Genomic DNA, 26,768 nt, shown 5'->3' on the forward strand with positions numbered 1-26,768 from the left:
TCCTCCCCCTAGGCTGCAGTGAGAATCAAATGCCCTAAGATGAATGTACACACTTGTATGGCAGAATCATCCAACTAAAAGTTCTAAACGTGAATTCAGAATACATATTCTGTTCTAGTTATTAATTATCTCCTACGATGAGATCTGGGGACATTTTTTCAAAAATCAGCGTCTTGTGTTCTGTTTTTCTTTGGGGAAGGGGGGTGATGACCCTACTAAGAATCCAGTAAAACCTACACATTCTTTTGGGTGGTGGGCAGGCTGCACATTCAATACCCTGCATTCAGTTTCAGGAAATTCACCAGTCCCCTCTCTTGGGTCCAATCCAGACTCCAAGTTTAGGACGCCGGTTTAGGATCGCCTGCTCTGGGCACAGTGTGGAAAGGGAGAAAGCTGGATGTTGAAAAAACAGATCTCCCCAGGAGTATCAAGCTAAAAAGTGGCACTGGCACCATAGTTCGCCTCTTATGAGTTCATTTCCCATCTGGAAAAGAGGGGGCAGGTGAGCTGGGCTCTCCCTCTCCCCTGGAACATCCCAAAATTAAGGCAGGATTGGGAAGTGGGGAGCGAAGGTATATGGCTTTCATTGTGGTCCAGCCTCTGTGCAGTCTATACTGGGTATCCACTGGGCTAGAATGTCCATATTTTCTGCAAGACTGAAACACAGCCCTCCACTCCTAACCACAGATCGAATTCACAGACTCTCCAGGCCTGGAATGAGCAGCTTTAGTCATTCCTCCATTTCTAGGCAAAGGGAGAGGGGTTGGGCCCTAGCGGCAAGGATGCAGTCTCAGACCAGGTGAGCTGGGGGCCATATCTCCAGCTGCCAAGGAGCTACAGACCCAGACTTGGGAAGTGTGGATCACAGGGAGGACTGCGGAGGGGCAGATATCTGCCTAGGAGAGTAGTGGAGACAGAGAATGAAGTAGTAGGAAGAAAAAGAAAGTAAAGGGAAAGCGAGTGAGAAGGTGAAAGAAGTTAACAGAAATGAATGAGAGAAGAAATGAGACAGAGGGGAGGAAAAGGAAGAGGAAGGAAGTCCAGATCAAGAAGGTAGAGGCAGAAAGCGACGAAAGTGGGGGAAAACGGAAGAAAGAAAAGGAGAAGTGTGGGCACACAGAGCCAAGAAGAGAGAGAAACCCAGTGAGAAGAAGGGAGAGAGGACAAGAAGCAGACAAAGCGTGGAATCCAGGCCACAGTACTCACATGCCCAAATGGGTCCAGGTGGTTGTTGGTGAGCTTGAGTTTCTGGAAGGAGACGAGCTGCCTCATCCAATGCGCCCCGGTGGCGGGAGAGTCCGGGTGCACGTAGAGGCGGCCGGGCATGGCGGGCTCAGCTTTGCCGGTCACAGACCTAGATGAAGGAAAGGTGTGACTACAGGCCTGGCTCAGAGTCTGGAGGTAGCGCAATGCACCGAAGCGTGCTTCAGTTCACGCACCAGGTGAAGGTTCTTGAGTAGTAGCTGGAAATAATCTGGAGGCCCTCCCGTCTCCCTTAGGTATCTGCAATCCCAGGTGCCCCAGCGTACTTGGTGCCTGGGTCCAGGCAAGCCCCTGGCCCAGCCTTTTCTTCTTACAGCCTCTCGCATCCCACAAACAAGTGGCGGGTTCTGGAGGTCTGGACGTGCAAAAAGCCTTGAAAATTCCTTGAGGGCTTTCAACGGGGACTTCATCGTCAGGCCCCTGCACTGCTGGCAGCCATGGGAACAATTCTACCCAAGAAATGGGCCTCTCCTCTCTTAACTGTTTAACTTGAATACCACGAGCCGATTTTGCAATTTCATAAAAATGCATGTTCAAAGCAGGTAACTCATAAAAAATAACTGTAAATGGTTTTATGCCCCAGAAATACCTCCAGCACTTGGTAACAATACCCTTTGTAAAAATCCACAACCTATGGGTGCAGCGATAGATACAGGCACCTCACTTCCTCTGAGCCTCCGTTTTCTCATCTGGAAAACCGGAGCTAATGGTTGCAGTTTCTTCGTCTGAGAATGGTTAGTAAAAAGCAATGGGATCGGCGGACAGACGCCTTTAGCACACAGTAGGAACAACAACAACAAAATGTTCACTGATTCAACTTCTCGGGAGATTCCACTTTTCTCTCTCCCCGCTCCACCTGCCAACCCAGTGCCTACCATTTATTATCTGCGAATTTGTATCTGTGATCGTCGGCAGGTACAATGTCCATGAGAAGAATGTACTTCGTTTTGGGATTAAGGCCCGTCACCTTCACTTTGTAACTGGGAAACATCCGCCTAAGAGAGAGGGACGGAGGGAGAGAGAGGGGCGGGAATTAATGCCAATACTTGAAGGCAGCCTCCATCCATTTTAATGGAAAAAGCGATTCCTGGAGAAACGTGGAAGCGGAAAATAGCCCCGTTCCGCTCACCGCAAGATCCATCCCGGGTTTCCCTTGAAGTTATAAGGAGGAGAAAGGCGAAGGGAGGAGAAAACAGCAGGCGGGCAACTGTAGGTATCCTAACAGGAAAACAAACCAGGACGCATGCGCCATTAGAGAACGGGTTTTGAAGATGCTTCAAAGGGACCTCCATTTCAGCTCTTGCTAACTGCCTTTTTCAGAGCCAGACACCTACTATTAATATTTGTGGAGAGAGGAGGTTTATTAGGTACAAAGCTAGGCGCCGATCCTAGAGGATCGGTCTAGCCAGGTGCTTCCGCCGATCCTCGCGGCGCTAAGGTGTCACGTGTACGCAAGGTGTGTGCGCCCCAGAGACGCACACGCGTGGGTGCGCACAGGCTTCCCGACCTGGCTTTGGTCCTCTGCCCCTGGAGGAGGGGATAAGCCGCGGTTCCCAGTATAGCTCGGTTGATGACCTCTGATACTGGTCTCTAGCAGTTTATTCCTGAATGCCCCCACAATTTCTCCAAGGGGCCTGACACTCTTCTTTGGAGAGTCGAAATTCCATGGCCTTCAGCAAAGAGATTCCAGACCCTTCCAGATTTGGTTTCAGAAAAAGCTGAGGCCTGAACTAAGATCGAGTCGTTAGCAAGCCGATGGCCCGGAACTGTGCCGTCTCTGCTACCTTTCTGCCCCCCGGCGCACTCCAAATTTCCCTCCACCTTCTAAAGAGCATATCCCAGAAAGCAAAGATTCTCAAGGCTGGCCTGGGGGGAAAAGACAAGTTGGCAGATCTGGGCTCACTCAGCGATGACGGGAAGGGTCGAATGGAGGCCTCTCCCTCCGAGCCCCGCAGCCAAAGCCTCGCGGTGTTTATCAGCCTGAGCGAGTGCGCCCGGAGGCGGAGGCGCAGCAGACTTCGCAGGCCTTTTATAGTTAAACCCTCACGACTCCGGCTGGGGGAAAGAGGGACTCGGCAGTGTCTTTCCTTCCTGGGGGACTAGGAAGAGGACTGCAGTTCGTTGATATAAACAGTACGCGCCTCCTAGTTCACTCAGGGCTTGGGCCGAGTGGGGAGCAGACTTTGTTTAATTTTAAATAATAATAAATGTCACTGTTGTCAGTTTATTGAGGGAGGCTTCGGCTGGAGAACGGGGGCGGGCGGGGGGGCGTCTGGAAAGGCGGCTCCACCCTCCGCCTTCACACACTCGGTGGCTTGGGCCTACCGGTCGCCTACTCCACACGCCGGCTCGGGACATCCTCTGGCTTTTTGCTTTGCGGGACGCGGAAGACCAGTCCAGCATGGAAAGGGATGTGGCCAGGACGTCCCCAGACCTGGGCGCGCGCGTACACACACACACTCACACACTCACACTGACATATAGAGCTGCACCACTTTCCCTCCTTCTTCCCCAGAAGTCTAGCATTTCTAGCTAAAACTCTGCGAGCTTTTAAGGGGAACTCCGGGGCGAGTGTCTTGGCGAAGCTGCTGTGTTTATCGGTGTCTGTATATAGAGCCCGGCCGAGCCCCGGTTCAGTTTCAAAGGCTTCGCCAGCTTTCTATAAACAATGAAAGAGGTAGCGAATACATTCAACGATTCAGAGTTTGACAGTCGGGTGGGACCCTGGAACCACTCCATGGTCAGGGAGGGTGGGAATGAGTGTGGAAGTAAAGAAAAAGTCCAAGACCCCTGAAACCTAAAGACCTTCTAGACTCTGTCTTCTTTGGGTCTCTGTTTTCTGTTTTTTCCTTTCCCTCTTCTCTCTTTCCTTCATTACGAATCCAGATAGCACGGCCTCCCAAGCTCTTTATTCTTTTTATATGTGAGGTGGGAGAAATGCCCAGTTTCCGGACTTGAACTTTTGGAGTATTTCCTCCATCCCAGGAGAGATCAATGGAGGAATCTCCCTGTGCCTCTCTAACCAGGATCTGTCTTTCTCTCTTTCTCTCTATCTCTCCCGGCCTCCTCCTCTATTCTTTTCTTCCTCTGTGTTCCCTCTCCTATTGCCCCTTTCCTTCCCTCTTCTCTTCCAAGCCACCTTTTCTTCTTCACCTCTCCCGCAATTTCTCCTCGTCCCTCTCCTACACAACTAACCATCTCACCTTCCAGCCTTGGTTATGATCATTTCCGTGCCCACTTCGTGGAATTTCAGCCACAGTTCTCTTTCATGGAGAAACACTTTGATTCCCTCCATGCCCTGCAAGAAGGAGAAAAAAGTCACACTGACAAGCCCTGGCGGTAGTGGGCATTCCTTCCCCAAACTCCCCCAAAACACAGAGACGACTCCTCCTTCCCACTGGAGCCTGTGGTCTCAGAGGGTAAAAAGTGGCCTCAGCCTACTGCAGAATTATCTGGAGCACCCAATAGCCTCTGCCCAGGGATCCCTATGTAGGCTGAGTCCCTGAGGTTTGCACCAACCACTTGAACCCACAGTGCTGTATTGTCTCCTTCTAATGACACCAGCACAAGGCTATGGAATGATCACCCACCATCAGGGTGCTTCGGAATGTCACTGAGGAGGACCAGAATAAGCAAAAACCAACCAAACAAACCAAGAAAAACTAGAGCCAATTTCAATCCACTTCACCTGAGATACAGGGAAACGAAAACAAAAACAAAAACAAACAAAAAACCTAACCTAGAAAAACTAGAAACCTAATCTAGAAAACCACTCAGAATATTCTTATGTAGATGCTCAGATGCCCACACACCAAACATACAGATATACAAATACTTGCTTATTCTCGGCCATGGGGGTACAAAAATGAACATATATGAATTTTTAAACTTAAAAATGCTTATATTATCATATGGTCTCACAGTCCAGAACGAAAATTAATCCCAAATATCTATATTAACAAACCCTCCAGGCTCTCCCTGCAAGTAGCTCTATCCACATCCAGCTATTTTGATTATAGGGCAGGCCTGATGCCATTTCACATTTTGGCTTTCGGCTAAAACTACATTTATAGAACCGATGCAAATATAAACATATATACACATATATACATATGTGCACACACACATACACACACAAACTCTTCATTTTGGAATAATTTGCAACAGTCTAAAAAGTGGGTTTGCTTTTCCTTAAAAGAAAAAAAAATCTGTAAGTTTCCTAAACTGTGTTCAGGCTCTGCTTCTCTACAAATATACACACGTTTTCCTGAAACTTAAAGGCCAAAGAAAGAAGCCCGGAAAACCCAGGAAGGACATCGAAATCCCAAGCAGGGTTTTAGCTATGTGCAAGTGTCTCTTCTGGTCGTCACCCCGTTTCACTCCCCCGTGACACCTTATTTAAAAATCACTGGGATCTACTGAGGGGCCTACTTGAGCGCCCAGTGCGTCCCGGGTTTAGGGCGCACAGCGCAAGGTGAGGCTCCTCCCTCTGCCCGGGCCCAGCTGGTAGCCTGGCGAACCCGAGGCTCCTGGTGCCCTCCGGGCGGAGCCCTGTGCGCTCCCAGCGGCCGGTGATGGCGCGCCAGCCAGCCAGGCCCCGACCGCAAGACAAATGGTGGGGCGCGCGGGTCTAGGCGGCGGCGCGGAGGAGGCAGGAGAAGGCAGGAGGAGGCAGGAGGAGGCGAAGGCTACGGGAGATCAGAAGAGGGGTCAAGCCATCGCTCATGCCGGCCTGAAGCGGCCGCTGACCTGGCCCTTATTAAGATGCTGAGGGCCGATTCTACACGTAGTGCTGCGGGAAAGGAATTATCTAGGCCATTGTTAACTGACCCCAAACAGCCGGATAATTGAGATTTGTCGAACAATTTGAGTAGATTTCAAAAATCCTTTGTAAAGATAACCGTCACAATAAAGTGAATGACAATACTCTAGTATTTGAGGAGACAGGGCAGAGTAAGGTGGAACTGGGTGAGAATAAAAAGGAAAGGGGATGATTACAGTCGGTGGGTTTGTTTTGCTTTTTATTTTTGTTTTGTTCTGTCCCCGCAAGAGGAGCCGAGCAAGGAAGCCAGACTCTGACTTCGATCTCTGCAAAGGGACCCGAAGCGCGAGGTCTCCTTACCTGCTGGGTGAAGGCGGCCTGCGGGGACGACGGAGACTTGCTGGGGGCCCCGAGCGCGCTCTCGGGTTTCGAATCGCAGGGCAAGTCTTTTGCGTCAGGCTCCAGAGGCGTGTGCGCCAGGCCAAAGCCCTCGTCTGCGTCGGCCATGGTGCGCCCGGGGCCCTGTGCCCGCGCAAGGTTCTGCTCTGAGGACAAGAAGCAGGGGAAGATGGGGGTGGGGAGGAGAGAGAGAGAACGAGAGAAAGGTTGGAGAGCACAGTTCTAGTGACAGGAGGGAGCAGTTTGGCCCCCAGTTTCCAGCTACCAGCACCTCCGTTCCCAGCTAAAGGAGACTGTAGAAGGCCCTAGAATTATTACTATTCCTAGTATTCCTAGTATTATTACTATTACTTTATGACCAGGCACAACCTCTTGCAAAAGACCCGCGTCAGACCCGGAGGAGGCAGGCCCGCATCTCCCCTGCGCAGGCTCTCCGTGATAAGCAGGCTGCCCGTCAAATTTGTCTGGACTTCTGGAAGAGCCAATAAAGATAAGGCGTGGGTATTTTTGGAAGCCACTGGGTAGGAACCAAAAACAAAACAAAACAAAAACCCAGTGTCCTTTAGAGAATTTATTTCTTCGCCAAATTACAAGATGCCGTCGGAACACTTTTTATTAAACCTCACAAGAGGAATAGTTTCCTGCAGCAGGCAAATATGTGTGAAATAACCCGCCTCTTGCAAAAACAAAAATACAGGAGAGGGGAACGTTATGCAGATTGAGACTAGGTTCAAAAGAGAATTCACATATATCTTCTATCAGTTACAGGCCTAACATTAAAAGTCCTTTAAAATTAAAAGTCCTTTTCTTTACCCCAACCTTAAGTAAGATTCGTTGAAAGATTAAAAAGTAGCCAAACAGAAGACTGAATGAAGAAAGCCACCGTGCAGCGGTTCTGAGGGAGGCTCGTCACTGGGTGCCCGCCACCAGAGCTCTGCAGCCGGGCCGGGGATGGCGGGCATTTTGTGGAGTGACCAGGCTGAAGGGGGTTTCTCTGAACTTCAGCCAGGCCTGGCTTGCTAAAACTGCAGGCCCAGGCTCGGGATTGGCGAGGACAAAGTCATTATCGGATAAGTCCTAGGCTGGAGGCATTGAATCTGCGGCCCGGGTCCCCGCAATGAACAGAACGGCCAGGGTTTGCAGGCGTATGAGGTTAGAACACACAAAATAACAGCCGCAGAGCTGTTCAAGCCCAATGAGCCTGTCTCCTGCTCTCTGATCTCCTTCCAATCTCCTCTATACTCAAGTAGGAATTCCCCCTAAAACGGAAAGACTTTCGGAAGCGGGCACAAGCGATGGTCCCCCAAAACCTTAGCAGCTGCTTAAGCAAGGGACCAGATCCCACCCTGATCTGCAGTGGCCAGAGATCTAGAAATGGGGCCGAGGAGAAGGACAGCTTCTGAGGCCTGACTCGCAAGCAGCTTTCTTCGCCTCGTTCTCGGGGCTTCAGGGAGGCGGCGACTGGAGCTCCGCAGCCTACTCACAACAAAAGAAAGCAGGGCTGGCGCTCCCACACGCGCTCCCATTCACTGCCGGCCGCGGGGAGAATCCTACCCCGCGCCCTCGCCAGGGTCGCGGGGAGCTCCGGGCTGGCGGAGACGAACAAGATGCGGTTTGACAGAACCAGGCCGTGCTTCCTGCAAACCTCAATGCCGCTTCGCCAGCCGCGGCGGCCTCCCGGACTCCATTCTCCGCGGAGCTCCGAGTCTCGCAAAATCTCTGCAAGCTGCGCTCTGCAGAATGCAAAGCCAGGCTTGAATCCGCCATTCCCGCCGCCCCAGCCGACTCAGCCGACTAGCTCCCTCCTGAGCCTCCTGGGCCATCTGCCGGGACGGTTACCTCTCTCGGTGAAGCCGGTGCATTCACAACATCCTCTGCTGCTCCTAGCAGGGAAGCCGGCGGCGAGGCGGGGGTGCAGGCATGGTGGCTCCGGGGTTTATGCGGAGTTTACTGCGTACCCAGAATAGCGGCTACTGCTGCTTACTAGGGCGCACCTACCGCTGGAGCCTCCGCGGCGACTGCCCCCCTCCAACACACACCTCCTCCGCTGTGCGCTTGCTCTCGCTAAATACTTCCAAGTTGCCAAGTGCCAAAGAACACAAAATAGCCTCCAAGAGCACAGGCAACCATATAATCCCAGTGCCCCGCTCCTCCCTTATACCCCCAGGGAGGGAAAGTTGGGAGCCCAGTGAATGGTCGAAGTCCTTTCTGGGTGCAGCTTTCAGGATTAAAGTTCCCGAATTCGAGGTAAGAGTCAGTCTCTCTCTCTCTCTCTCTCTCTCTCTCTCTCTCTCTCTCTGAAATACAAGCCAACTCAGCTGAGCACAGTGACGTTGGGTTGCCTCGATGCTCACAAAGTACTGAAATCGCCTATCCAACTAGATCCCACTGCACTCTGCCGCCCTCCCCCTTCTCTCTCCCTCCCACCCTCCGGTCCTCCCTTCCCCCCCACAACTTTTCCACTAGATTTCCCGAACACTCAAATCACAAACGACTCACAACCCAGACCTGCAATAACTCCCTCCTCTCTACCCCTTTCCCAACCTCCATCCATCTCTGCTTCTCTGAGCAAGCGGTGGCTGCAAAAACTCCTGCACAAATCATTTCAAACTCGGTCGGCTTCTAACCGGGAAGTAATCTCAATGACGCTGGCAGTGCAGAGAACCGAGTCTGGACGCACACACACAAACACACCCCGGGCCTCCGCAGCCTTGCAGACTTTCTCTCCAACGCTGACCTCGAGAAGGAGAGCTGCCTGACCCCGCCTGGCCGGCGCTCGCCTTTCTGACATCTCCCCTCCACCCCCTACTCATCACCCCTACTCTCAACGACTCTAGGGTGAAGGCAGGGTGAAGGTGCATTGGGATGGGGGCCGAGATCAAAGATGCCAAGAAATCGCTGCGGGCCCCCACCCCCACCCAGTGGGGCCACCAGACCTCCCCTGCTCCAGGTGTACACAAGGCAGTGCCCAGTTTTATTAAAATAATCAAACAGTCACTGGAGACTGGGGAGGGTTTTCATCTCCGCTGGTCTCCTCTCCTTGCCCTTCCCCTCTCTGAAATGTATTTTTTTTTTTTTTTTTTTTTAGGGTGAGTTGAAGAGGTCAATAAAAGCATAAACACAGTCAGTAGGTCTCAGTCTGAGCAGACCCAGATTGGGACACCGAATATGGGTGCTTGGAGTAAATGTCAGGAGTCCTGTTCTGTTTCCCATCCTTACCTCCTGTACCCCCATCGTCCTGATTTTTCTAGGGTTCTGATAAGAGACTTGGGCCTGCAAGTCAAGGTCTGGAGAAAGGGATGGAGGGAGGAGAAATGCCCGAGATCAGCAGTTGTGTAACCCTCTGTGGCTGCTCTGCTAAAATCCCAGGCCAGGCCACTGCTGCAAAATGCCAAAGTGGAGAATCTCCAACCCTAAATGTGGGGCAACCAGGGAGAAAACCAACCCTCCTTTGCTATGGTGCTCACTCCACCTTCCAGGTTTGTTTGCAAACAGATCTTTGCCCAGGCGTTTTATTTATTTGTGAAAACACCCTCACCCTCCAAGTCAGCTTGGAGGCCTTTGGGCTTGCTAATAAGGCGAGGCTAGGTCGAAGACACAAAAAACAAACATGGTATGGGAAGGAGGCTGAACCGCTACATCTCCGGTAGAGGGAAAGGGAAATCCAGAAAGACCTCCCCAATCCCTTTAAGTTCTCAGAGATTTGGGGATAAAATTGATTCCCATAAATAATCTTCAGGCCCCTCCAGAGAGGAAAAATCTGGACTCTCCCAGGTAATAGCCTAGCCAGATTTGCTTAGTTCATTGAGCACAGATGGTCTGGGCCACCAAGCAAAATAGGGATTTTCAAACCTTTCGAGAGAATCCATTCTTGCCAGGTGACACATGAAGCCATTCTTATTTTGTTCATGAAAAGTAGCAGTACAGAGAGGGAAGGTTCAGCTAGATCAAGACGGGGTGAAAAGCCAAGGAGGGCCAAGTGCAAAGAGAAACCTATTTCCCCCCTTACTCCTCCAGGGCGAAACTCACCTCCAACTATCCCACTTCTTCTTTGTAGCGCAAAAGCCAGGAGTGCGCCTCGCTGGAGAGGAGGGCTCAGGTGAAGACTTCGAAAAGGACCCCCAAAAGAGACCTCTTTAGGCCAGGTCTTCTTCCAACGTCTGTCAAGAAGAGCACGTACCTCCCAGCTCAAAGTTGGTTTGTGGTCTCCGACAAATTAAATATTACTGTTTATTACCAGGCATACCCCAATAAAATAAAGAGGCAACCAGGCGATAGCGACTATCTCACCAGCCGCTGCACCTATAGGACTTGGAGACGTCACGAGTCACGCAACCGGCCCGCGCTCTGTCACGCTTGGCTGGGGGGCAGCGGCGGGAGGTTAATTTCTCTCCGTCTTCGCATATCAGTGCCGGGTCTGCGCAGCCACAAGTCCCGGACGTCTCGGCCCCGGGAATAAATAAAGACATAAACCAACCCGGCTTTCTCCGGAGAAATGAGGGTGATGAACCTAAGACACAAACAGAGCCAAGATCGACTTTCTTAGGAAGGGGGAGAGGAGGGAACTCTTCACGAAGGGAGGTGGGAGTCCACCTCAGACCTCTATTGGAAGGAAATCGAGTTGTTCCGGGAGACTGAGATCTCTTGCATAAGGCATGGGATCCTTATTATTTAAAAAACAAAAAACAAAACAAAAAAAAAACCCGCGGAGGAGCTCTTGGCAAATGAATATCGAGGCGCCGCTCTAGCTGGTTAGGCTTGGGATGCGATAACTGAGTGCCCTCCTGCAGACTTGCATAGAAATAATTACTGGGTTGTCGTGGAGGGGACACGAGACAGAGGGAGTTCTCCGTAATGTGTCTTGCTGAGAGAAAGGTCCAAGAATGCAATTCGTCCCACAGTGGCCCGGCAGGGGCGGGGTGCGAGTGGGTGGTGGAGTAGGGGTGGGAGTGGAGAGAGGTGATTTCTGTAGAGAATAATTATAGCACCAGGGCCCGCCGAGGCACGAGGCACTCTATTTTGTTTTGTAATCACGACGACTATTATTTTTAGTCCGATCAATGAGCATAATTTCTAAGCAGTCCAGCGGTGGATGCGCGCAAACTTTTGCGCACCGCTGGAAACCCGCTAGATTCAGTTGCAGAAGCACCGCGTAGACGCCCCTGGTGGCGCTGAGAGAAGAGCTAGGCCTGCCCAGCACAGAGCCGGAGAGCGTCGGGCCTTCCGGAAGGGTAAGTTCCCCGTCAAGGGGTCCTGAGGGAGCCGGACGTCTGAATCTGGGCTTGCCCCCAGCTTCGGGGTTCGATCCTGGGTTTTGCGCGTCCCTAACCCCCAGGGCTTTCCAAAGCATGGCCTGGCTCCAGGCCCGTTCCGCTCGGGACTGGAACGGCAGCAAAATGTGCAGGGAGGCAGTCGGCCGGCAGAGCTGCTGCGGGAGCCAAGGTCAGGCCCGTGGGGAGAGCGGGCAGCTTCCAGCGCTGGCCACGAGCTCCCAGGCCAGCTGGGCTGCAGACCCCTTTGCTTCCAGAGAGCACAACCCGCGTCCTTTCTCTCGGCCAGGCTGCAGTGGCTGCCCCGGGCTTCGCTTTCGTTTCCCAAGTTGTTAATAACGATATTTTCCCAAATCCGAGGCTCGTTCGGTGCAGCGTTTGCTCCCAGATGCCAAGAACGCAACTTGAAATCCTTCTCCCAAACCCTAGTTCGATGAGATGAGTTCCTATTTGACCTCTGAGCCGAGGCGGGCCGGAAACCGAGGCCTAGGCCCCGCCGGGGCTGCAAGGGAAAGGCGAAACTCCGAGCGTAGCGACTTTTCCATGTGATTCCTTTCTCTGGCATCCCAGACCGCGGGCCTTGCAGCCACCTGGACAGGCATTCAAAGGTTTCTACAAGTCCAGCTTCACAGACTGGCTCTCCCAGACGCTCCGGAGCCCGCACCACGAACAGAATAAAGGAGAGACGAGAGATCGCAACTAGGTTTGAGAATCCTCGTTCTTTTGCCTAATCATTTGGGCAGTAAACTCCGGAGCCGGCTACAGCGCGCATCCTCCCTTCCTCCTTTCGGAGAACTGTCGCTTTCCCGAACCTGCTCCCAGCTGGGTTTTCTTCCAAAGTTTATTTTTCTCGTTTTGCAAAATTCCTGCCCTGATTTTAATATTGCAACAGGACAGCAGAGGTTCCTCTTTAAAAAGTCAAAACCCAAACCAAAGGGGCCGACTGCTGTTGATAATTTTTTTCTTCACTTGCTCCTTCCGTTTTTAAGAAAGACACATCCAAAACTACCCATTGTTTTTCTCTCAAAACAGAACTCACTTTAAAATGCATCACCATCTATTTCTCTCCCGATATGTCCCCACCTGACCCGGTGGCAACTTGGGGGTGTGGGGTGGTGAAAAATAGAAGTGTGGACTGGGCTGGGAAAATGAATAAGAATTATAACAAGAGAAATGATGACAAAAGTAAACTTTGACCAACTCAATTTGCAAAAGAAAGGGTTGGTCTGAGGGTGAGACATTCCCTGGTTTCTCAAGGGGGTCACTTTCCCTTTTACCCAGTTCAATCTGGCTCTGTTATATTTTTTCCAGGAACACAGTATGTCTCTTCCCAATGTTTTATTCGGTTGCTGGTTTCCCCACTTCTGACCAGAAGTATGCGGGAAGAATACTGGCTGTTATTATTATGATTATTGAGTATCCAATACTCTCCTCCAATATTTCCACCAAGAATATTATTGCTACTCTCTTCATGTTAGTGTTGCTTCGTGTGCTTTAGATAATAATTGTCCTCGTTACTCTCTAAGTTTTTTGTTGTTGTTGTCGCTGTTGGGTTTTGCTTTGTTTTTGCTTTTTGTTTTTCCTGTTCAGGGTAATGAAATGAGGACTGGAAGAGGCGATATCATTTCGAGGCCCAGCTGAGAAGGATCCCAATGCTAAAAATTTACACACTTCGAAGAGCAGAAAGGTGGAAGCGAGTGGTGCTTGGACACAAGGATGCCACTGTCCTATCTCCTCCAATTTGGGAAGTGCCCAGCCTAGAAAGGTGAGGGTCCCAGCTGGGAGACCATGGAGTCCCTCCAGGGTCACACTGAGCCTGAGAACTCCAACCATCCTGCAGATCAAAACCCACTGATAGGTCTCCCAAAATGTTTGGGGTAGGGGAAGAAACAGACGGCATTCCAGGTCTGTAACCCTGTAAGAGAGAGACTCGGACTGATATGTCCAGGTCTAGGGTGAAGGTGGGGGGCCTGTCTGGACACCCTCTACCTCAATTGAAGGGCTCCTTGGAAACCTGGGAGCCCATTGCTCTCTGGGACTCAGGAAAGACAAATTTTCTTTGGCAAAGGGAACAGTGTTGCGCTGTCGACAGAGCAGACTATTTTTCTTGTTCCCTCACAAGGTGGGGGTGGGGGGAAAGAAAAGGAAGCAAGAAAGAAAGGGAAATTAAATCCACACGTGTTAAGCTCGCTCAAAGGGCCAGAGTTAAAACCAGAGATGAAACTTCAACTCCAGTTCTGGCTGCCTGCGGGCCTCTTTCCAGCCAGCCAGGCCTCACAGAGCAAGGCATCCCCACCGGAGAGAATTCGATCTGATGTTTCATAAAGTGCTTTATTTAAGGAGAATGGGTGTGGGTCTGTCTCCAAGTCTATGCTGCAGAAATCCAGAATTTGTAGCGGCAAAGAAAACAAAGGAGATAGCAATTGTAATAATAATGACCCTCTTTACGAAAACTCATCCTGATATCCTCCAAATCAACACAACAATTCAGGCAATATTCAAGCAATGACCATTAAATCATCCAGGTCATTGATTTACAAAATTCCTAAGGTCTGATCAGGCTTTCGGACTTGGGCCTAGCTGGGTCAAGAGAACCTGAAATGCTGTTGTGTTGATTCTGAAATCACCAGTTTAATCAGGACAGTTAATCTCTACATCCTTCATGCCTCTCTTATGGGGAGAGATTTTCTTGAGAGAAGACACGACAGGTCTCAGCTACAGAGCTCTGGTATACATGGGAGGGAGTGGAGGTGGCCACCCCGCCTGGAACTGTGAGTGAAAACTCTAGTAATGACCTTGAGGAGGTGAAGGGAGGTGGGTGGGGCTGTGGGTGATGAGGGAGGCCAAACCCCAATCTGGAAGGATCTGTCACTGAAACAATTGCTTGGTCGAGACCTCTAATTTTTCTTCCTCTCCAGCCAGTCTCCTATGGCTCCCTGGTGCTGGGTTTCTGGCCTTTGGTGACATCCTAACAGAAGGGTCCAGAAACAGGGACCCCAGACACCTTGCTCCGTCTCCCAAATCACACCCAAAACATACTGGGGTGAAACAACTGACAGAGGCTCTCTGTGGCGAACAACTGACCGAAGTCGCCAGTGGAAAAGTTCCTGATAATTATTTCCGCAAGGACCCTGAATTTCCTGGTCACCATGGCAACCTGGAAGTCCCACCGAATGCTCTCAACAATGGGGTACCCCGAGGACATTCGCGCAATTGGCTGCACAGTCTGAGGCCTGAAAAGCGTTTCTGCCCACCGTTCTTGACTTTCTGGAGCCTCCTTAGTGGGTTCAACAGAGCAGAGATTTTTTAAACTGCCCCCTTTCTTAAACAGGAGAGAAAATTGAGGTTTGGTACCAACTGGTTCAGGTTTTGAGCAAAATCCCTGTCTTTGAATTCAGAATGCTTACCCCAGAGCCGATCGTGTAAAGCCTATGGTGTATCTTAATTGAAACCCATGGCCCAAACATCTCAGTCAGGAACCCGGGACTTTAGGTGTCACTTAATCTCTTCACATCTGTTAACTACACCTATCTGCATAGGAGGCCCCCCACATCAGTCCAGGCAACCTTTTTATTTGCCTGAGGCCATTTCTCCTAAATGGAAGGAGAAAAGCCTGAGCATTAGAAATTGTGGCATTAATGTCTGCAAGGGCTAATGGAGTGAAAAGAATACATTATTCTTTTCTTTTTAGAAAAAAATTTCTATTGTGGATGTAATTGAAATAACATTAAAATAATATTTCTGATTGCACTGCTTTCTTCTTGAATGTGTATCGGGGCGGGGGAAGTGGCTCTTTTCATTTTGGGGTGGACAGTGGACAATACAGGCTGATTTTCTTGTGCCCAGCTCGGAGGCACTGAGCCTGCAGGGTTTGGGAGCAATGCAGGCAACCAGGAGAGAAAGGGTGACAAAGAGAAGGCGTCCAGGCCTTGGAGGTCTTTGGCGGTGGAATGGGAGCAACTCCTCCTCTGGGTCCTCTCTCAGCTTTGTTCCATTCTGCTGCCAACCCCACCTTTCTCCCGACTACTCAGGAAAGACAAAATTTAACTTCTCTCCCCCCATTTCCGACGGGACATCTAATGTCCCTCAAAGCCGCTGGCTGGCTCTGTAGTGCCTCCACCCATTCCTTTCCCTTCTGAGAGCCCAGGCAGCCTACAGAGGTTCTCCTTTCTAACCGAAGGCCTCCTGTTTCCTTCTCTCCCCAGCATTTTGCATTAATATTTTCAGAAGAGTCCTACTTGTGTCTACACAGCCACCAAGAGAGCAATGTGGGTATTTTAGGCTCACAAATCTGTTAGCATTTGAGGTGCAATAATAGCTAACATTTATGGCAGGCCAGGAAAGAGCCATTGTAACCTGGTTTTGCTCACACAGTTAGCTCTGAATCGCTCTATAAGAAGGGGAATCAATTCTCTTCAACCTTACAGAAGAGGTTTCTGGCGGTCTGGCCACCACCCCACTCTGGTGGGATTCCAACCCATCAGAAGGAAGGGTTCCTCTGTCAAGGCAGGACCAGGAACAGGGAGTGGTCTGTTGGATTGGGGGAGTGCAAAGGGCACTTTTTCAGCATCGAAAAGCACATTTAGTTGAAAACGCGGGGGGGGGGGGGGGGGGGGGGGGGCTGTGGAATTGCTCCTTCTGTCACGGAGTGAAGGCTCAAATCATTTCTGATGTCTCCGTCTTTTCTCCCCACTCCCACTGAGGAAGCAGAGGCCCCAGAAGAGAGCCTGGGGGCAAACAGCCCAGATTCACTGGCATTAAGCAAGATGGGAGGGAGGACGGAAAGATGCTGATGTTCTCCTTTCCAAACCTCACTGCTCTATTCCCAAGTCCTGGCCCACATTCATCACAGCCTCAAGGCCAGTACACACTGTCTCCTGGCTTTGAGGGAGGAAGATGGGTGGGTGGGATGGAGCCGGGGAGAGATGTGCCCGGCTCCATTTTTTTTTTTTTAAACAAATAATTAGGCTCTGAAAGGGTGAGGACTTGCTTGAAGTCACACAGCCCACGCTGGAAATGCTCCTTTCCTTTCCCTATTCTCCCGTGCCTTCAGGTAGGGCGTTTAAGGGATTCCCAGCAGTTCTCGAGTATATGTGGAGGCTGCGCACCGGCGTGCTCAAGCGGCTGTGGGCTCAGTCTGCGGAGGACGCCCCGGTGAAGTGTGGAGTTCGCAGCTCGACGCGGCCACCCGGCCTCCCTGTTCCAGACCTTCCCCTCCCAGGCACTGCGCTCTCCGGCCGAGGACAGCACGCGCCAGGCGCAGCCCTTCTCCTATCTTTGCTCTGCGGCTCTCCCTGGGGCCGGAGGAGTCCTGCCGCCTCAAGGCCCCAGTGGTGACAAGAAAGTCCCAGACCTCATAGGGACACCCGAAGGGACCTGCCGCTGGCACCGCTCCTGCAGCCTCCCCAGGCGCTCCCTTCGCTTCCCGGTGTTTCAGGCTCTTTCCACCGCCTGTGTGCTCTGGGCGCAGCGCTGGCTGCCACACTTGCAAGTTAGGAAGAAAATGACTTCTTTAGAAGGTGGGGGACTCTGAGATCCAAACCCCTCCAGTAGGGCCTCAAAGGGAGGTGCAAGGGATCCCCACTCTCTCACTTCCCTCCCTTGGGTTCCCTCCACCTTCCTTCGCCTGTGTCCTCCCTGCTTCGGAGTCATTCCTCTCGTGCCTGAGTCTTTCCTCCTCCACGCAAAAAACAACCCCTCTGAGGCACCCTCAGGTGATCCTGCCTCATCTCCAGGATCCTCGGCTACCCCCCAGCCCAGGCCACCCCTATTCTAGCAGACACCAGGCTCAACGTTTGGGGTTCCTCCCAGATTTCTCAGCCTGCCCTGCTCACTAGCAACGGCTCCCACAAGAGCACCGCGTCCTGGTTCCTGGTCCCCATGGGTGAGTCTTGATGAGTGCCCAGGACCCAGGAGACTGAATTTTGAAGACAAGGGCCAGTCCTATAGCAATTCCTGCCCATGCGGAATTTTTTTTTTTCCATCTCCATCTTCTAACAAAACCAGAGGGTCCAGGCTGCCCGGCTGGAGAGGTGGGCTTGTGTGTCTGCTTTCTGTGTGGCTGAATATGGCATTGTCCTGGAGTCTTTCTATAGGACTGTGTCATTTGAGGGGGAGCTGTACGTGTCTCTGTGATGTTGTGTTGTTGTGTGTGTCTGTGTCATTACATGTGCTGCCTTGAGAGGGGGCATTTTGAAAATAGTTACCTATGTACTTTTTCTGTGGACCTCCTTATGTGAAAACACCTGTGAGCCCATGGAACGTGGGGTCTTGTGCACGTGTGTGGTGGGAGTTTGTGTGAGCCTGTGTGTCACTGTGGAAAGCAGTGTGTGTGAGTGTGTGTGAGTATATGTGTGTTTAGAGGGTGGGGCAGCCACCGCCCAAACATCACCTTGGGTCAGATGGTTTTCTGGGCTCATAACTTAATGCTCAGTGCCCCCCCTCTTTTATTGGCCACTTTTATGATTATTATTTTTACCGGCAGCTCCAAGCAAGGCCTGTGGGCCTGGGCCTCCTGGAAGGCAATCACTGTTCTGCCATTCAGCCTGGGAGGCCAAAGGGGCTGTCTGCAGCAGCCTGGGCCACCGGAGTCTATATTTGGAAGCAAATTCCACAGCCACTTCCTGGGAACTGGGAAAAAGGTGCCTGGGAATTGGAGAGGACAGTGTTGTCAGTGCAACTCTGTCCCCGTCCCTGAGCGTTCAGGGGAAGCCCCCACACCCTTGGCAGGTTGGAAATATCAGGTGCAAGATCCATGCTGGGCACGATCACGGGGCAGAAATGCACCACTTTGCAGTATTGGAGGCACAGTTACTTCCTCTATAGGGGGAGTGAAAGGCGTGAGTAGGCGATATACAGGCACAACCCACCTACTGACACGCAGAGCACCTGTACCACAGCTGTGCACATGCTCCCCCTGCACACGACTCCTGGGCCTTCCCCAGTCCCAGAAGGACAGGCGAGTTGACTCTAAACCCTGATTATGTGTACTTCTTGGAAGTTGATTCCAGGAGATCAGATGAACCAGTCTGGCGGCCCACAAGTCCCTTGCCCAAAGCAGCCTTTGACCTTGTCCCCAAGGGTTCGCAGACCTGGTGGACTCCAGGGAGGGTTTGCTTCTGCTGCTCTATAGATACCAGGGTGACAGCTCCAGGGCTGGCATGATTAGAGACAGCTGCTTGCAGCATATCTTTCCTGGGCTAGGTAAAGACCGGGGTTGCTGAGCTGATCCCTCTGCCAGTCACCAGCCACGTGCTGAAAGCAGCAGCAATGCTCTGGCCTCCGCCACCTGTGACACCACGGGGCTGGGAGAAAGCTGGTTCACCTGTTCAGGGTGGCCCAGCCCCTCACTGACACCACCACCTCAGCCCTCTGTTCCCAAGGGGTCAAGCAGAGAGATGCCACAGACCCGGCCACTTGGGAGTCACTTATAGCACACACAGCCATGCACAGCCACCCACTTTATATACAGGTGCAGCATTTCTATCTCACACACACAAGCATGCCAGGCAGCCACCCACCACGTGTCTAGGTTCAGCAATTTTATCACATAGCTGCCACCATATTCATCACACATTCATATAAACATATATACTATATATATACACAAATACATGTATATATTAATATATGAATTCACACATGCATAGACACAGTCACGTGCACATTCCAGTATTCAAAGTCACACACAGCCACACACGCACACACCCGTATACACACACGGCCTGATCACAAACCCACTGCCGCTTTCATGGTCACATTCAACAACACATCACAGACACACACTGAATCTTTGATATGCACAAACACACATGTATACTCGCACGCTCAGCCTCACACAATAGGCAAATACCCACAAACATACACCTCTTTGGCCACATACACATACTCTCACAGGCATCCTCACACAAAGGCACACACCCACAGATACACACCAATTCAGACACAATCCTGGTCACTCACAACCACCCACAGGCTCACAGCTGTGCATAAATGCACATCAGTTCAGTCACACACACACTCACAGTCACACTTACACTCCCTGTTGTCCACCCTCACACACAACCACACACTGCCCCCCACCCCCAGTATAAGTCCCCCTTCAGTGTCAGGCACACACATCACAACCAAGGTCATGCATACATACACATTAAATTGCTCATACATGGAGTAGCTCACATGCACTCACAGCTGTGTGCACGGTGCAGTCACACACACTCACACACTGTGCATGTGCAGTCACGCACACTGTCACACACTCAGTCCCAAACCAGCCACACTCACAGTTACAGGTCTTCCCCCTGAGTCAGAGACATTAGCCCAGGCATACACTTGGATCCACGCATACCCTCACTGTCACATTCAGATCCATTCACTCAGGATTCACACGGTCACTGCGTCATCCCAGGGTCCCCCACACATCAGCCTCAGACCCTCATGTGTCCTCTTATGTGGCCACACACACGGGTACACTTGGAGGCAGGCTGCCCCTGCCCAGTCTGGCGGAAGGAATTGTGTGGTCACGATTAGAGATTGTTCCCCATTGGCATGGTAAGGTTAGCCTGGAGAGAACCCCTTGATTCCACAGGTCCCACTCAGACAAGAAACCACCAATTCAGGAGGGAAAAAGACATGTGGGTTTGGAGCAGGCAAAAGAAAAGCCCATCTCCAGCCGTATCCTCAGTCCTCAGCCCACCCCTTCATGTCCCAGGGTTTCAACACAGCCCCATTGCGTGGGCTATAACTACTCAGGGTGGGACCTGAATAGTCCCTTAACAATAAACTAGTCCAACTCTTTAATTTTATGTATGGGGAAACTGAGATCTAGAGGTGCAGAGAGTGAAGGAAGTTGCTAAAGTTCTCCAGGAGTTCGAAGCAAGCTGAGAGTGGGACCCTTTTCTTCTGCCTCCAGTGCAAACCACACTACAGTGATCTCTGGGAGATTCCTGGACCCCATTAACCCCTCTCCTCACAGCACCACCACTGCCATCACTATCCTTCCACCCAGTGGTCCCATCTAGCCCCCAAGGATGCCTGAGCTACCTGATACTGAGCAAAAATGAAGCATCAGCTCATGTCCTGATCCTGTTCACAACCCTCCAAAGGTCAGGCACCATGGCTCATGCCTGAGATCTCAACACTTTGGGAGACCAAGGTGGGAAGGTTACTTGAGGCCAGGAGCTCAAGGCTGCAGGGAACTATGATTGCACCACTGCACTTAAGCCTGGGTGACAGAGTGAGACCCTGTCTCAAAACAAACAAACAAAAAGTCTTAGAATAAAACCCAAACTCTTTCCCGTATCATTAAGGCCTTGTAGGAGCTGGCCCCTGCCTGCCCTCCTACCTCATCCTGCCCCGCTTTCTGCATCTCCATTCCACCCAGCTCCTTCTCTGATCCTCATTTGTACCAGCCTTTACACCTACCCCAGGGCCTTTGCACATGCCATTCCCTCTACTCCCAGCTCCCTTCACAACTGCCTCCTCTGTGGCCAACTCCTCCGTGAGGCCAGCCCTGACCAGTGGCCACTGAAATTCCCTCTCTCCATCTCCTCACTCTGTTTTATTTCACAGCACTGACCACTATCAGAAGCTATTTTATTATCCTTAGCAAACTAATGCAGGAACACAAAACCAAACACTGCGTGTTCTCACTTATAAGTGGGAGCTGTACAATTAGAACACATGGACACAGGGAGGGGAATAATACATACTGGGGCCTGTCAGGGGAGGGTCGGGGGTGGGAGAGAGCATTAGAGAAAAGAGCTAATGCATGTGGGGCTTAATACCTAAGTGATGGGTTGATAGGTACAGCAAACCACCATGGCACACATTTACCTTATGTAACAAACCTGCAAATTCTTCATATGTACCCCGGAACTTAAAAAAATAATGATTTTTTTTTTTTTTTTTTTTTTTTTTTTTTTGTGAGACGGAGTCTCGCTCTGTCGCCCAGGCTGGAGTGCAGTGGCCGGATCTCAGCTCACTGCAAGCTCCGCCTCCCGGGTTCCCGCCATTCTCCTGCCTCAGCCTCCCGAGTAGCTGGGACTACAGGCGCCCACAACCGCGCCCGGCTAATTTTTTTTTTTGTATTTTTAGTAGAGACGAGGTTTCACCGTGGTCTCGATCTCCTGACCTTGTGATCCGCCCGCCTCGGCCTCCCAAAGTGCTGGGATTACAGGCGTGAGCCACCGCGCCCGGCTAAAAAAATAATGATTTTTAAAAAAATTATTTTGCTTGTGTATTCGTTTCTTATCTGTAAAGTGGTACTCCCCTCTGTTAGGGCTTTTGTGAGGATTAAGTGAATTTCTAGAGGTAAAGCTTTTAGAAAACACTTGGTGTCTAATAAGCAACCTGTATTGCTGTCATTTTTTGTTATGTGCTTAGTTATTACGTTTCCACCTCAGACTCTAAGCTGCTAAAAACAGAGGTCACGGCTGTCTCATTCAACACCGCATCCCAAGTATCCAGGATTATGCCCTTCCTGTAATTGACACTAGTTAAACCTGTGTTAAACAAAATATATGATGGTGTCATAACAGATGGACTTGAACCCAGGGAGACATATGCAAAACGTATACAGATGCTCCTCAACTTAAGATGGGGTCACGTTCCAATAAGCTCATCGTACGATGAAAATATTGTTAAGTCAAAAGTGCACTTAATACCTGGATAAACCCATTCTGAAGTTGGAAAATTGTAAATCGAACCATTGTAAGTCAGGGACCATCGGCATAAAGAATCAATAAAGTGTATAGGACCAGGGAGCGCTCCTCCCACTGGGCAATAAAAATAAGAAGATAATTCTGAATGGTGATCAATTTGCAGGGGGAAATACCCCCCTACCCAGCAGCATGTTTTTGGCTTTCTGAGCCTCGCTTCCCTGAGAAAATTCCTCTCCTTCTGCCCCAAGTGGCCCCCATCACTGATTACCCCTCCCTTATCCCCTGGGCCTTTCTTTTGCCTACCTTTCCATCTCTTCCCAGGAGCCTGGAGAAGGAGCCAGTAGATAAGTGAAAGTGGTATTTTTTATAGGCTGATAAAACCCATGCTTATCTAGAAAGCTCTGTCCCATCTCCCAGTGTCCCTAATTGATCATTTGCCCAATGCCCTCTCCACCAGGGCTACAGACACCAGGGAAACGTGACTCAGGCCACCCTCCTTGGCCCTCTTGCCTCTCTGTTTAACTTCCCCGCCCTCTGCCGCTGTGAGAGAGGGGCTGCCCCTATGCAGTGTTTGCCAGGAGAATTTGAGGAATCAGGAGGGAGGTGAGAAGAGATGGGGAGAGGGATAGTGGGGTCCAGACTTCCCCAAGTGGGTTTGCTGTGCCACTATTTAATGATGCTAACTATATTAAATTCTATACTCTAGCAGCCTCTTAAATCCGTTTATGGCCCATGCTAGACCCTGAGCTGTAATAATAATAAAAATAAAATAAAGGATTTATGCATCCAGGGTGTGGACCCGTCACTGGCTGAAAAGAAAGAGCTGTTTCTAGCTGATTTTGCTGGCCTGTTGCCCACACTCTGACCTCCTGTTTTCCCTGGGTGGAGGCTCCCAGGAGCAGGGAGAAGAACTGGATTCCTGGCAGAAAAGGAGATTTAGGGAAGCAAGAAAAAGCCAACTTAAAAGGAGCATTGGCTGGGCTCTTCTCAAACCAGTTTTTCTAAACTCCAGTCTCTCCACTTCCTTCTCTTGGGCTCATATAGAAGAATTTGTTTGTATTGTAGTTTGAGCAGACCTAAACCCAAATTGTGACTAGGAATTGAAGAGAGAGCAGACAAATGGAGTGGATGTTGCTTAGAGAGGAAGCCGGATATTGTGGTCAAGCCTTAGGCATTGCCACGTGTCCAAATCCTGGCTCTGTCACTTCCTAATTGTATGAACTAGAACTAGGACTTACAAACTAGGGAACATAAGTCTCTTCACCTTTCTCAGCCCCAGTTTCTCAATCTGTATAATGGGTTTCATGAGAATATCAGCTTCAGGTTGTTGTTGAGAGGAAAAATAATATAACATAGAACAGTCATATGCCATATAAAGACATTTAGGTCAATGATGGACCACATATACAACAGTGGTCTCATAAGATTATAATGCTGTATTTTTACTGTACTTTTTCTATGTTTAGATGAACAAATACCACTGTGTTACAATTGTTTATAGTATTCGGTACAGAAGCATGCTGTTCAGGTTGGTAGCCCAGTAGCAATAGGCTATACCATACAGCCTAGGTGTGTAGTAGGCTGTACCATGCAGGAGTTCACACTTGAACCAAATTGCCTAGCAATGCATTTCTCACAACATATCCCTGTTGTCAAGGGACATATGACTGTATATGTAAAACATCTGGCACAGGTTTAGAGTAGGTCTTGAGTGCAATGTGCTGAAGAAGGCCAGTCCTCTCGAGATAAGCAGAGGCAGGCTTCACCTGAGTCCCAGTCCACGGTGGGGAAAGGAGGCAGGAGAAGGATTCAGCAGCCGTATGTGTAATTGATCTCCTGGAAAACATTAATACCAACTGATCAGTATCTGGAAGGAGAAGCTAAGCCTCCTCTGAGCAAGGTTTCTAAGAAACAGGAGGCAGGGTGAGGACAGAAGGAGGAGGGAAGAAATGCTCATAGCCTGGTCTGATGGGTCTGGAGATCCCTGGCCCCCATCGGGGGCAGGGGTAGGAAACATGGCTGTTCTGCAAATTCATAATTATGGAGCAATGGCCTCTCTGGGCTTCTGTGGCCGTGCACCCCCATCTCTGCTCGGCACTTAAGAACCTGAGTTGTAACCGTTGACTTCCAGGCCTGTCTTCCCATAGGACACAGCTCTTTGGGGGCAGGAACTCTGTGATTGTTGTCTCCTAGCTCCCAGATCATCAAGAAGCGCTCATTAAGTGAATGGTCAAACAGGAGGACGGGAGCCTCTGGCTTTCTATTCCTGGCATTTGGTATTGATGAGGCCAGAGTCAGGGACAAGGAGTGAATGTGTTCAGTTTTTGTGCTAGTTGTGGCATAATTCTCACTATCTGATTACCTCCTATCAGGAAACTAAAGGAATACATTTGGATCCCCAAAAGAAAGGAAAACAGTATATCAAAGAGATATTTGCACTCCCATGTTTGTTGCAGCACTGTTTACAATAGCTAAGATTTGGAAGCAATCTAAATGTCCATCAAGAGATGAATGGATAAAGAAAATATGGTACATATACATAATGGAGTACTATTCAGCTGTAAAAAAGAAGGAGATCCTATCATTTGCGACAACATGGATCCACCCATGCTGGAGGTCATTATGTTAAATGAAATAAGCCGGGCACAGACAGACAAACTTTACATGCTCTCACTTCTTTGTGGGAGCTAAAAATTAAAACGATCGAACTGACAGAGATAGAGAATAGAATGATGGTTATCAGAGACTGAGAAGGGTAGTGGTGGTGGTATGGTGAGTAGGGGGGTGGGCATGGTTTATGGGTACAAAAAATAGTTAGAAAAAAGGACTAAGATGGAATAAGATCTAGCCTTTGATAGCACAACTGGGTGACTATAGTCAAGAATAATTCAATGGTATATTTTAAGATAACTAAAAGAGTATAATTGGATTGTTTATAACTCAAAGAATAAATGCTTGTGGAAATGGATATCCCATTTGCCCTGATGCAATTATTAGGCATTGCATGGCTGTATCAAAATATCTCATGTACCTCATGAATATATACACCTACGATGTACCCACAAAAATTAACAATTTTAAAGAAGAATCCATTTGGAGCCTATGGAAGATTGATTGCATCTAGTGACCCCATTTTCCATGCTACCTTCTACCCATGCTGACTCTAGACTTGGCCTCCGTGACTCGCTTTCGGCAATGGGATAGTAGCAAACTCAACCCCTTGTATGTTTCTATGCTCTCATCTCTCTGATTTCTTTATGTGAGCAATTCTGGGCTATCCTCCCGGAGGATGACACACATGGCTGAGTCTGCCCAGTTGTCTCAGCCAAGGCCCTAGATAAGTAAGAAAGTCCAGCTAAGATCAACAAAGACACCTTGTTAACTGCAGCTGACCACAAATACCTAAGCAAACTCCATCTGGCAGACCTGTCCAGCTAACCCATAGATTCATAAGCAAAAATAAATGTTTATTGTTGTCAGCCACTGGTGGTTGTAGTAATTTGTTATGTAGCATTATTGCAGCAATATGGCTAACCAATAGAGCCTTGGGCTATATCTAGCCCTGACTGGCTCCACATTCGAGTTTTTGGCAAGGAAAGAAATTTTGAGGTTCCAGTTGCAAACATTCAGCCTTACTTTAATGTCAAGGGTTGGCTATTTAAAGCATCAGAAATAGAGTGGCGCTTCTGGCTTCAAAATTATGGAAACTGGAGCTGACAAGAATTCCAATAAGGCTAGGTTTACACGGAAGCAATTTCCCGGTTCATCTAAATCACACAGACCTGGGTTTAGTGAGGCCAAGTGAGTGGAAGCCCCTTCTGAAATCTATGGCGGGTTTTTCTGTAGCACAAGTCATGCAATAGTGGACAGCATCCATTTCCTTCTCTGGTGACAGCATCCTGAGTTTCCCTTCCTAGCCCTCATTACCCAGTAGGTGGCCAATTAGCATATTCTATCCTCCAGATGCAATGATTGGTCCAACTGTAGGCATGTGTTTAAATTCTATCTAATCAGAGGTTATTGTGGGATATCTGCCAGAAATACTGGGAAGAGAAGGCCTCTCTACTGGCCTTAGAATGTGAAGGATGGAAAGCTTAGTGATACTGGCCACCATCTTGTTACCAGGAGGGGAGAGCTTGCCCAAACAGGCAAGTGATGTGACATCCCTAAGGTTTAGTATTTTTCATCTGTAAAAAGAGGATAATAACTATGTCCCCTCAGTATTGTTTTGAGGGTTTGAGGAGATAATAAATAAAAAGTACCAGGCAAGTAATCCATAAATGTAAGCTATTGTAATTAATTTGGTGCAATTATTGACCTAGATTAGTATCTGATATTTAACTTGTAACTAAAAATGAGCGCGCGTGTGTGTATGTGTGTCTGATATTTTCCATGTTTACATGGATGTTAATA

General features: G+C 49.8%; 1 protein-coding gene and 1 long non-coding RNA gene across 4 annotated transcripts in view; one reads left to right on the plus strand and one right to left on the minus strand.

The window, feature by feature from the left end:
- The window catches only part of TBX5 (T-box 5), a 55,236-nt gene extending 43,130 nt beyond the window's left edge, over positions 1 to 12,106 (minus strand). Inside the window, exons 1-5 of one of the 3 annotated variants that reach the window (XM_025402234.1) lie at positions 10,454 to 12,106; positions 6,386 to 6,570; positions 4,467 to 4,561; positions 2,139 to 2,258; positions 1,207 to 1,354 (exon numbers count right to left, since the gene is read on the minus strand). In XM_025402234.1, the coding sequence (XP_025258019.1) occupies positions 1,207 to 1,354; positions 2,139 to 2,258; positions 4,467 to 4,561; positions 6,386 to 6,532 (510 nt within the window). In that variant the 5' untranslated portion in view covers positions 6,533 to 6,570; positions 10,454 to 12,106. Of the gene's footprint in view, positions 1 to 1,206; positions 1,355 to 2,138; positions 2,259 to 4,466; positions 4,562 to 6,385; positions 6,571 to 8,263; positions 8,806 to 10,453 lie in introns of those variants that run through there. The other 2 variants (XM_025402233.1, XM_025402235.1) reach the window with 2 other exon arrangements.
- On the plus strand, positions 11,402 to 15,444 carry LOC112634611. The gene is made up of 2 exons (XR_003121798.1): positions 11,402 to 11,655; positions 12,124 to 15,444. It is a non-coding gene; the product is annotated as an uncharacterized LOC112634611 (long non-coding RNA).
- Positions 15,445 to 26,768: the final 11,324 nt, after the last annotated feature.

The sequence above is a fragment of the Theropithecus gelada genome, chromosome 11, assembly GCF_003255815.1.
Source record: "Theropithecus gelada isolate Dixy chromosome 11, Tgel_1.0, whole genome shotgun sequence".
Lineage (NCBI taxonomy): Eukaryota > Metazoa > Chordata > Mammalia > Primates > Cercopithecidae > Theropithecus > Theropithecus gelada.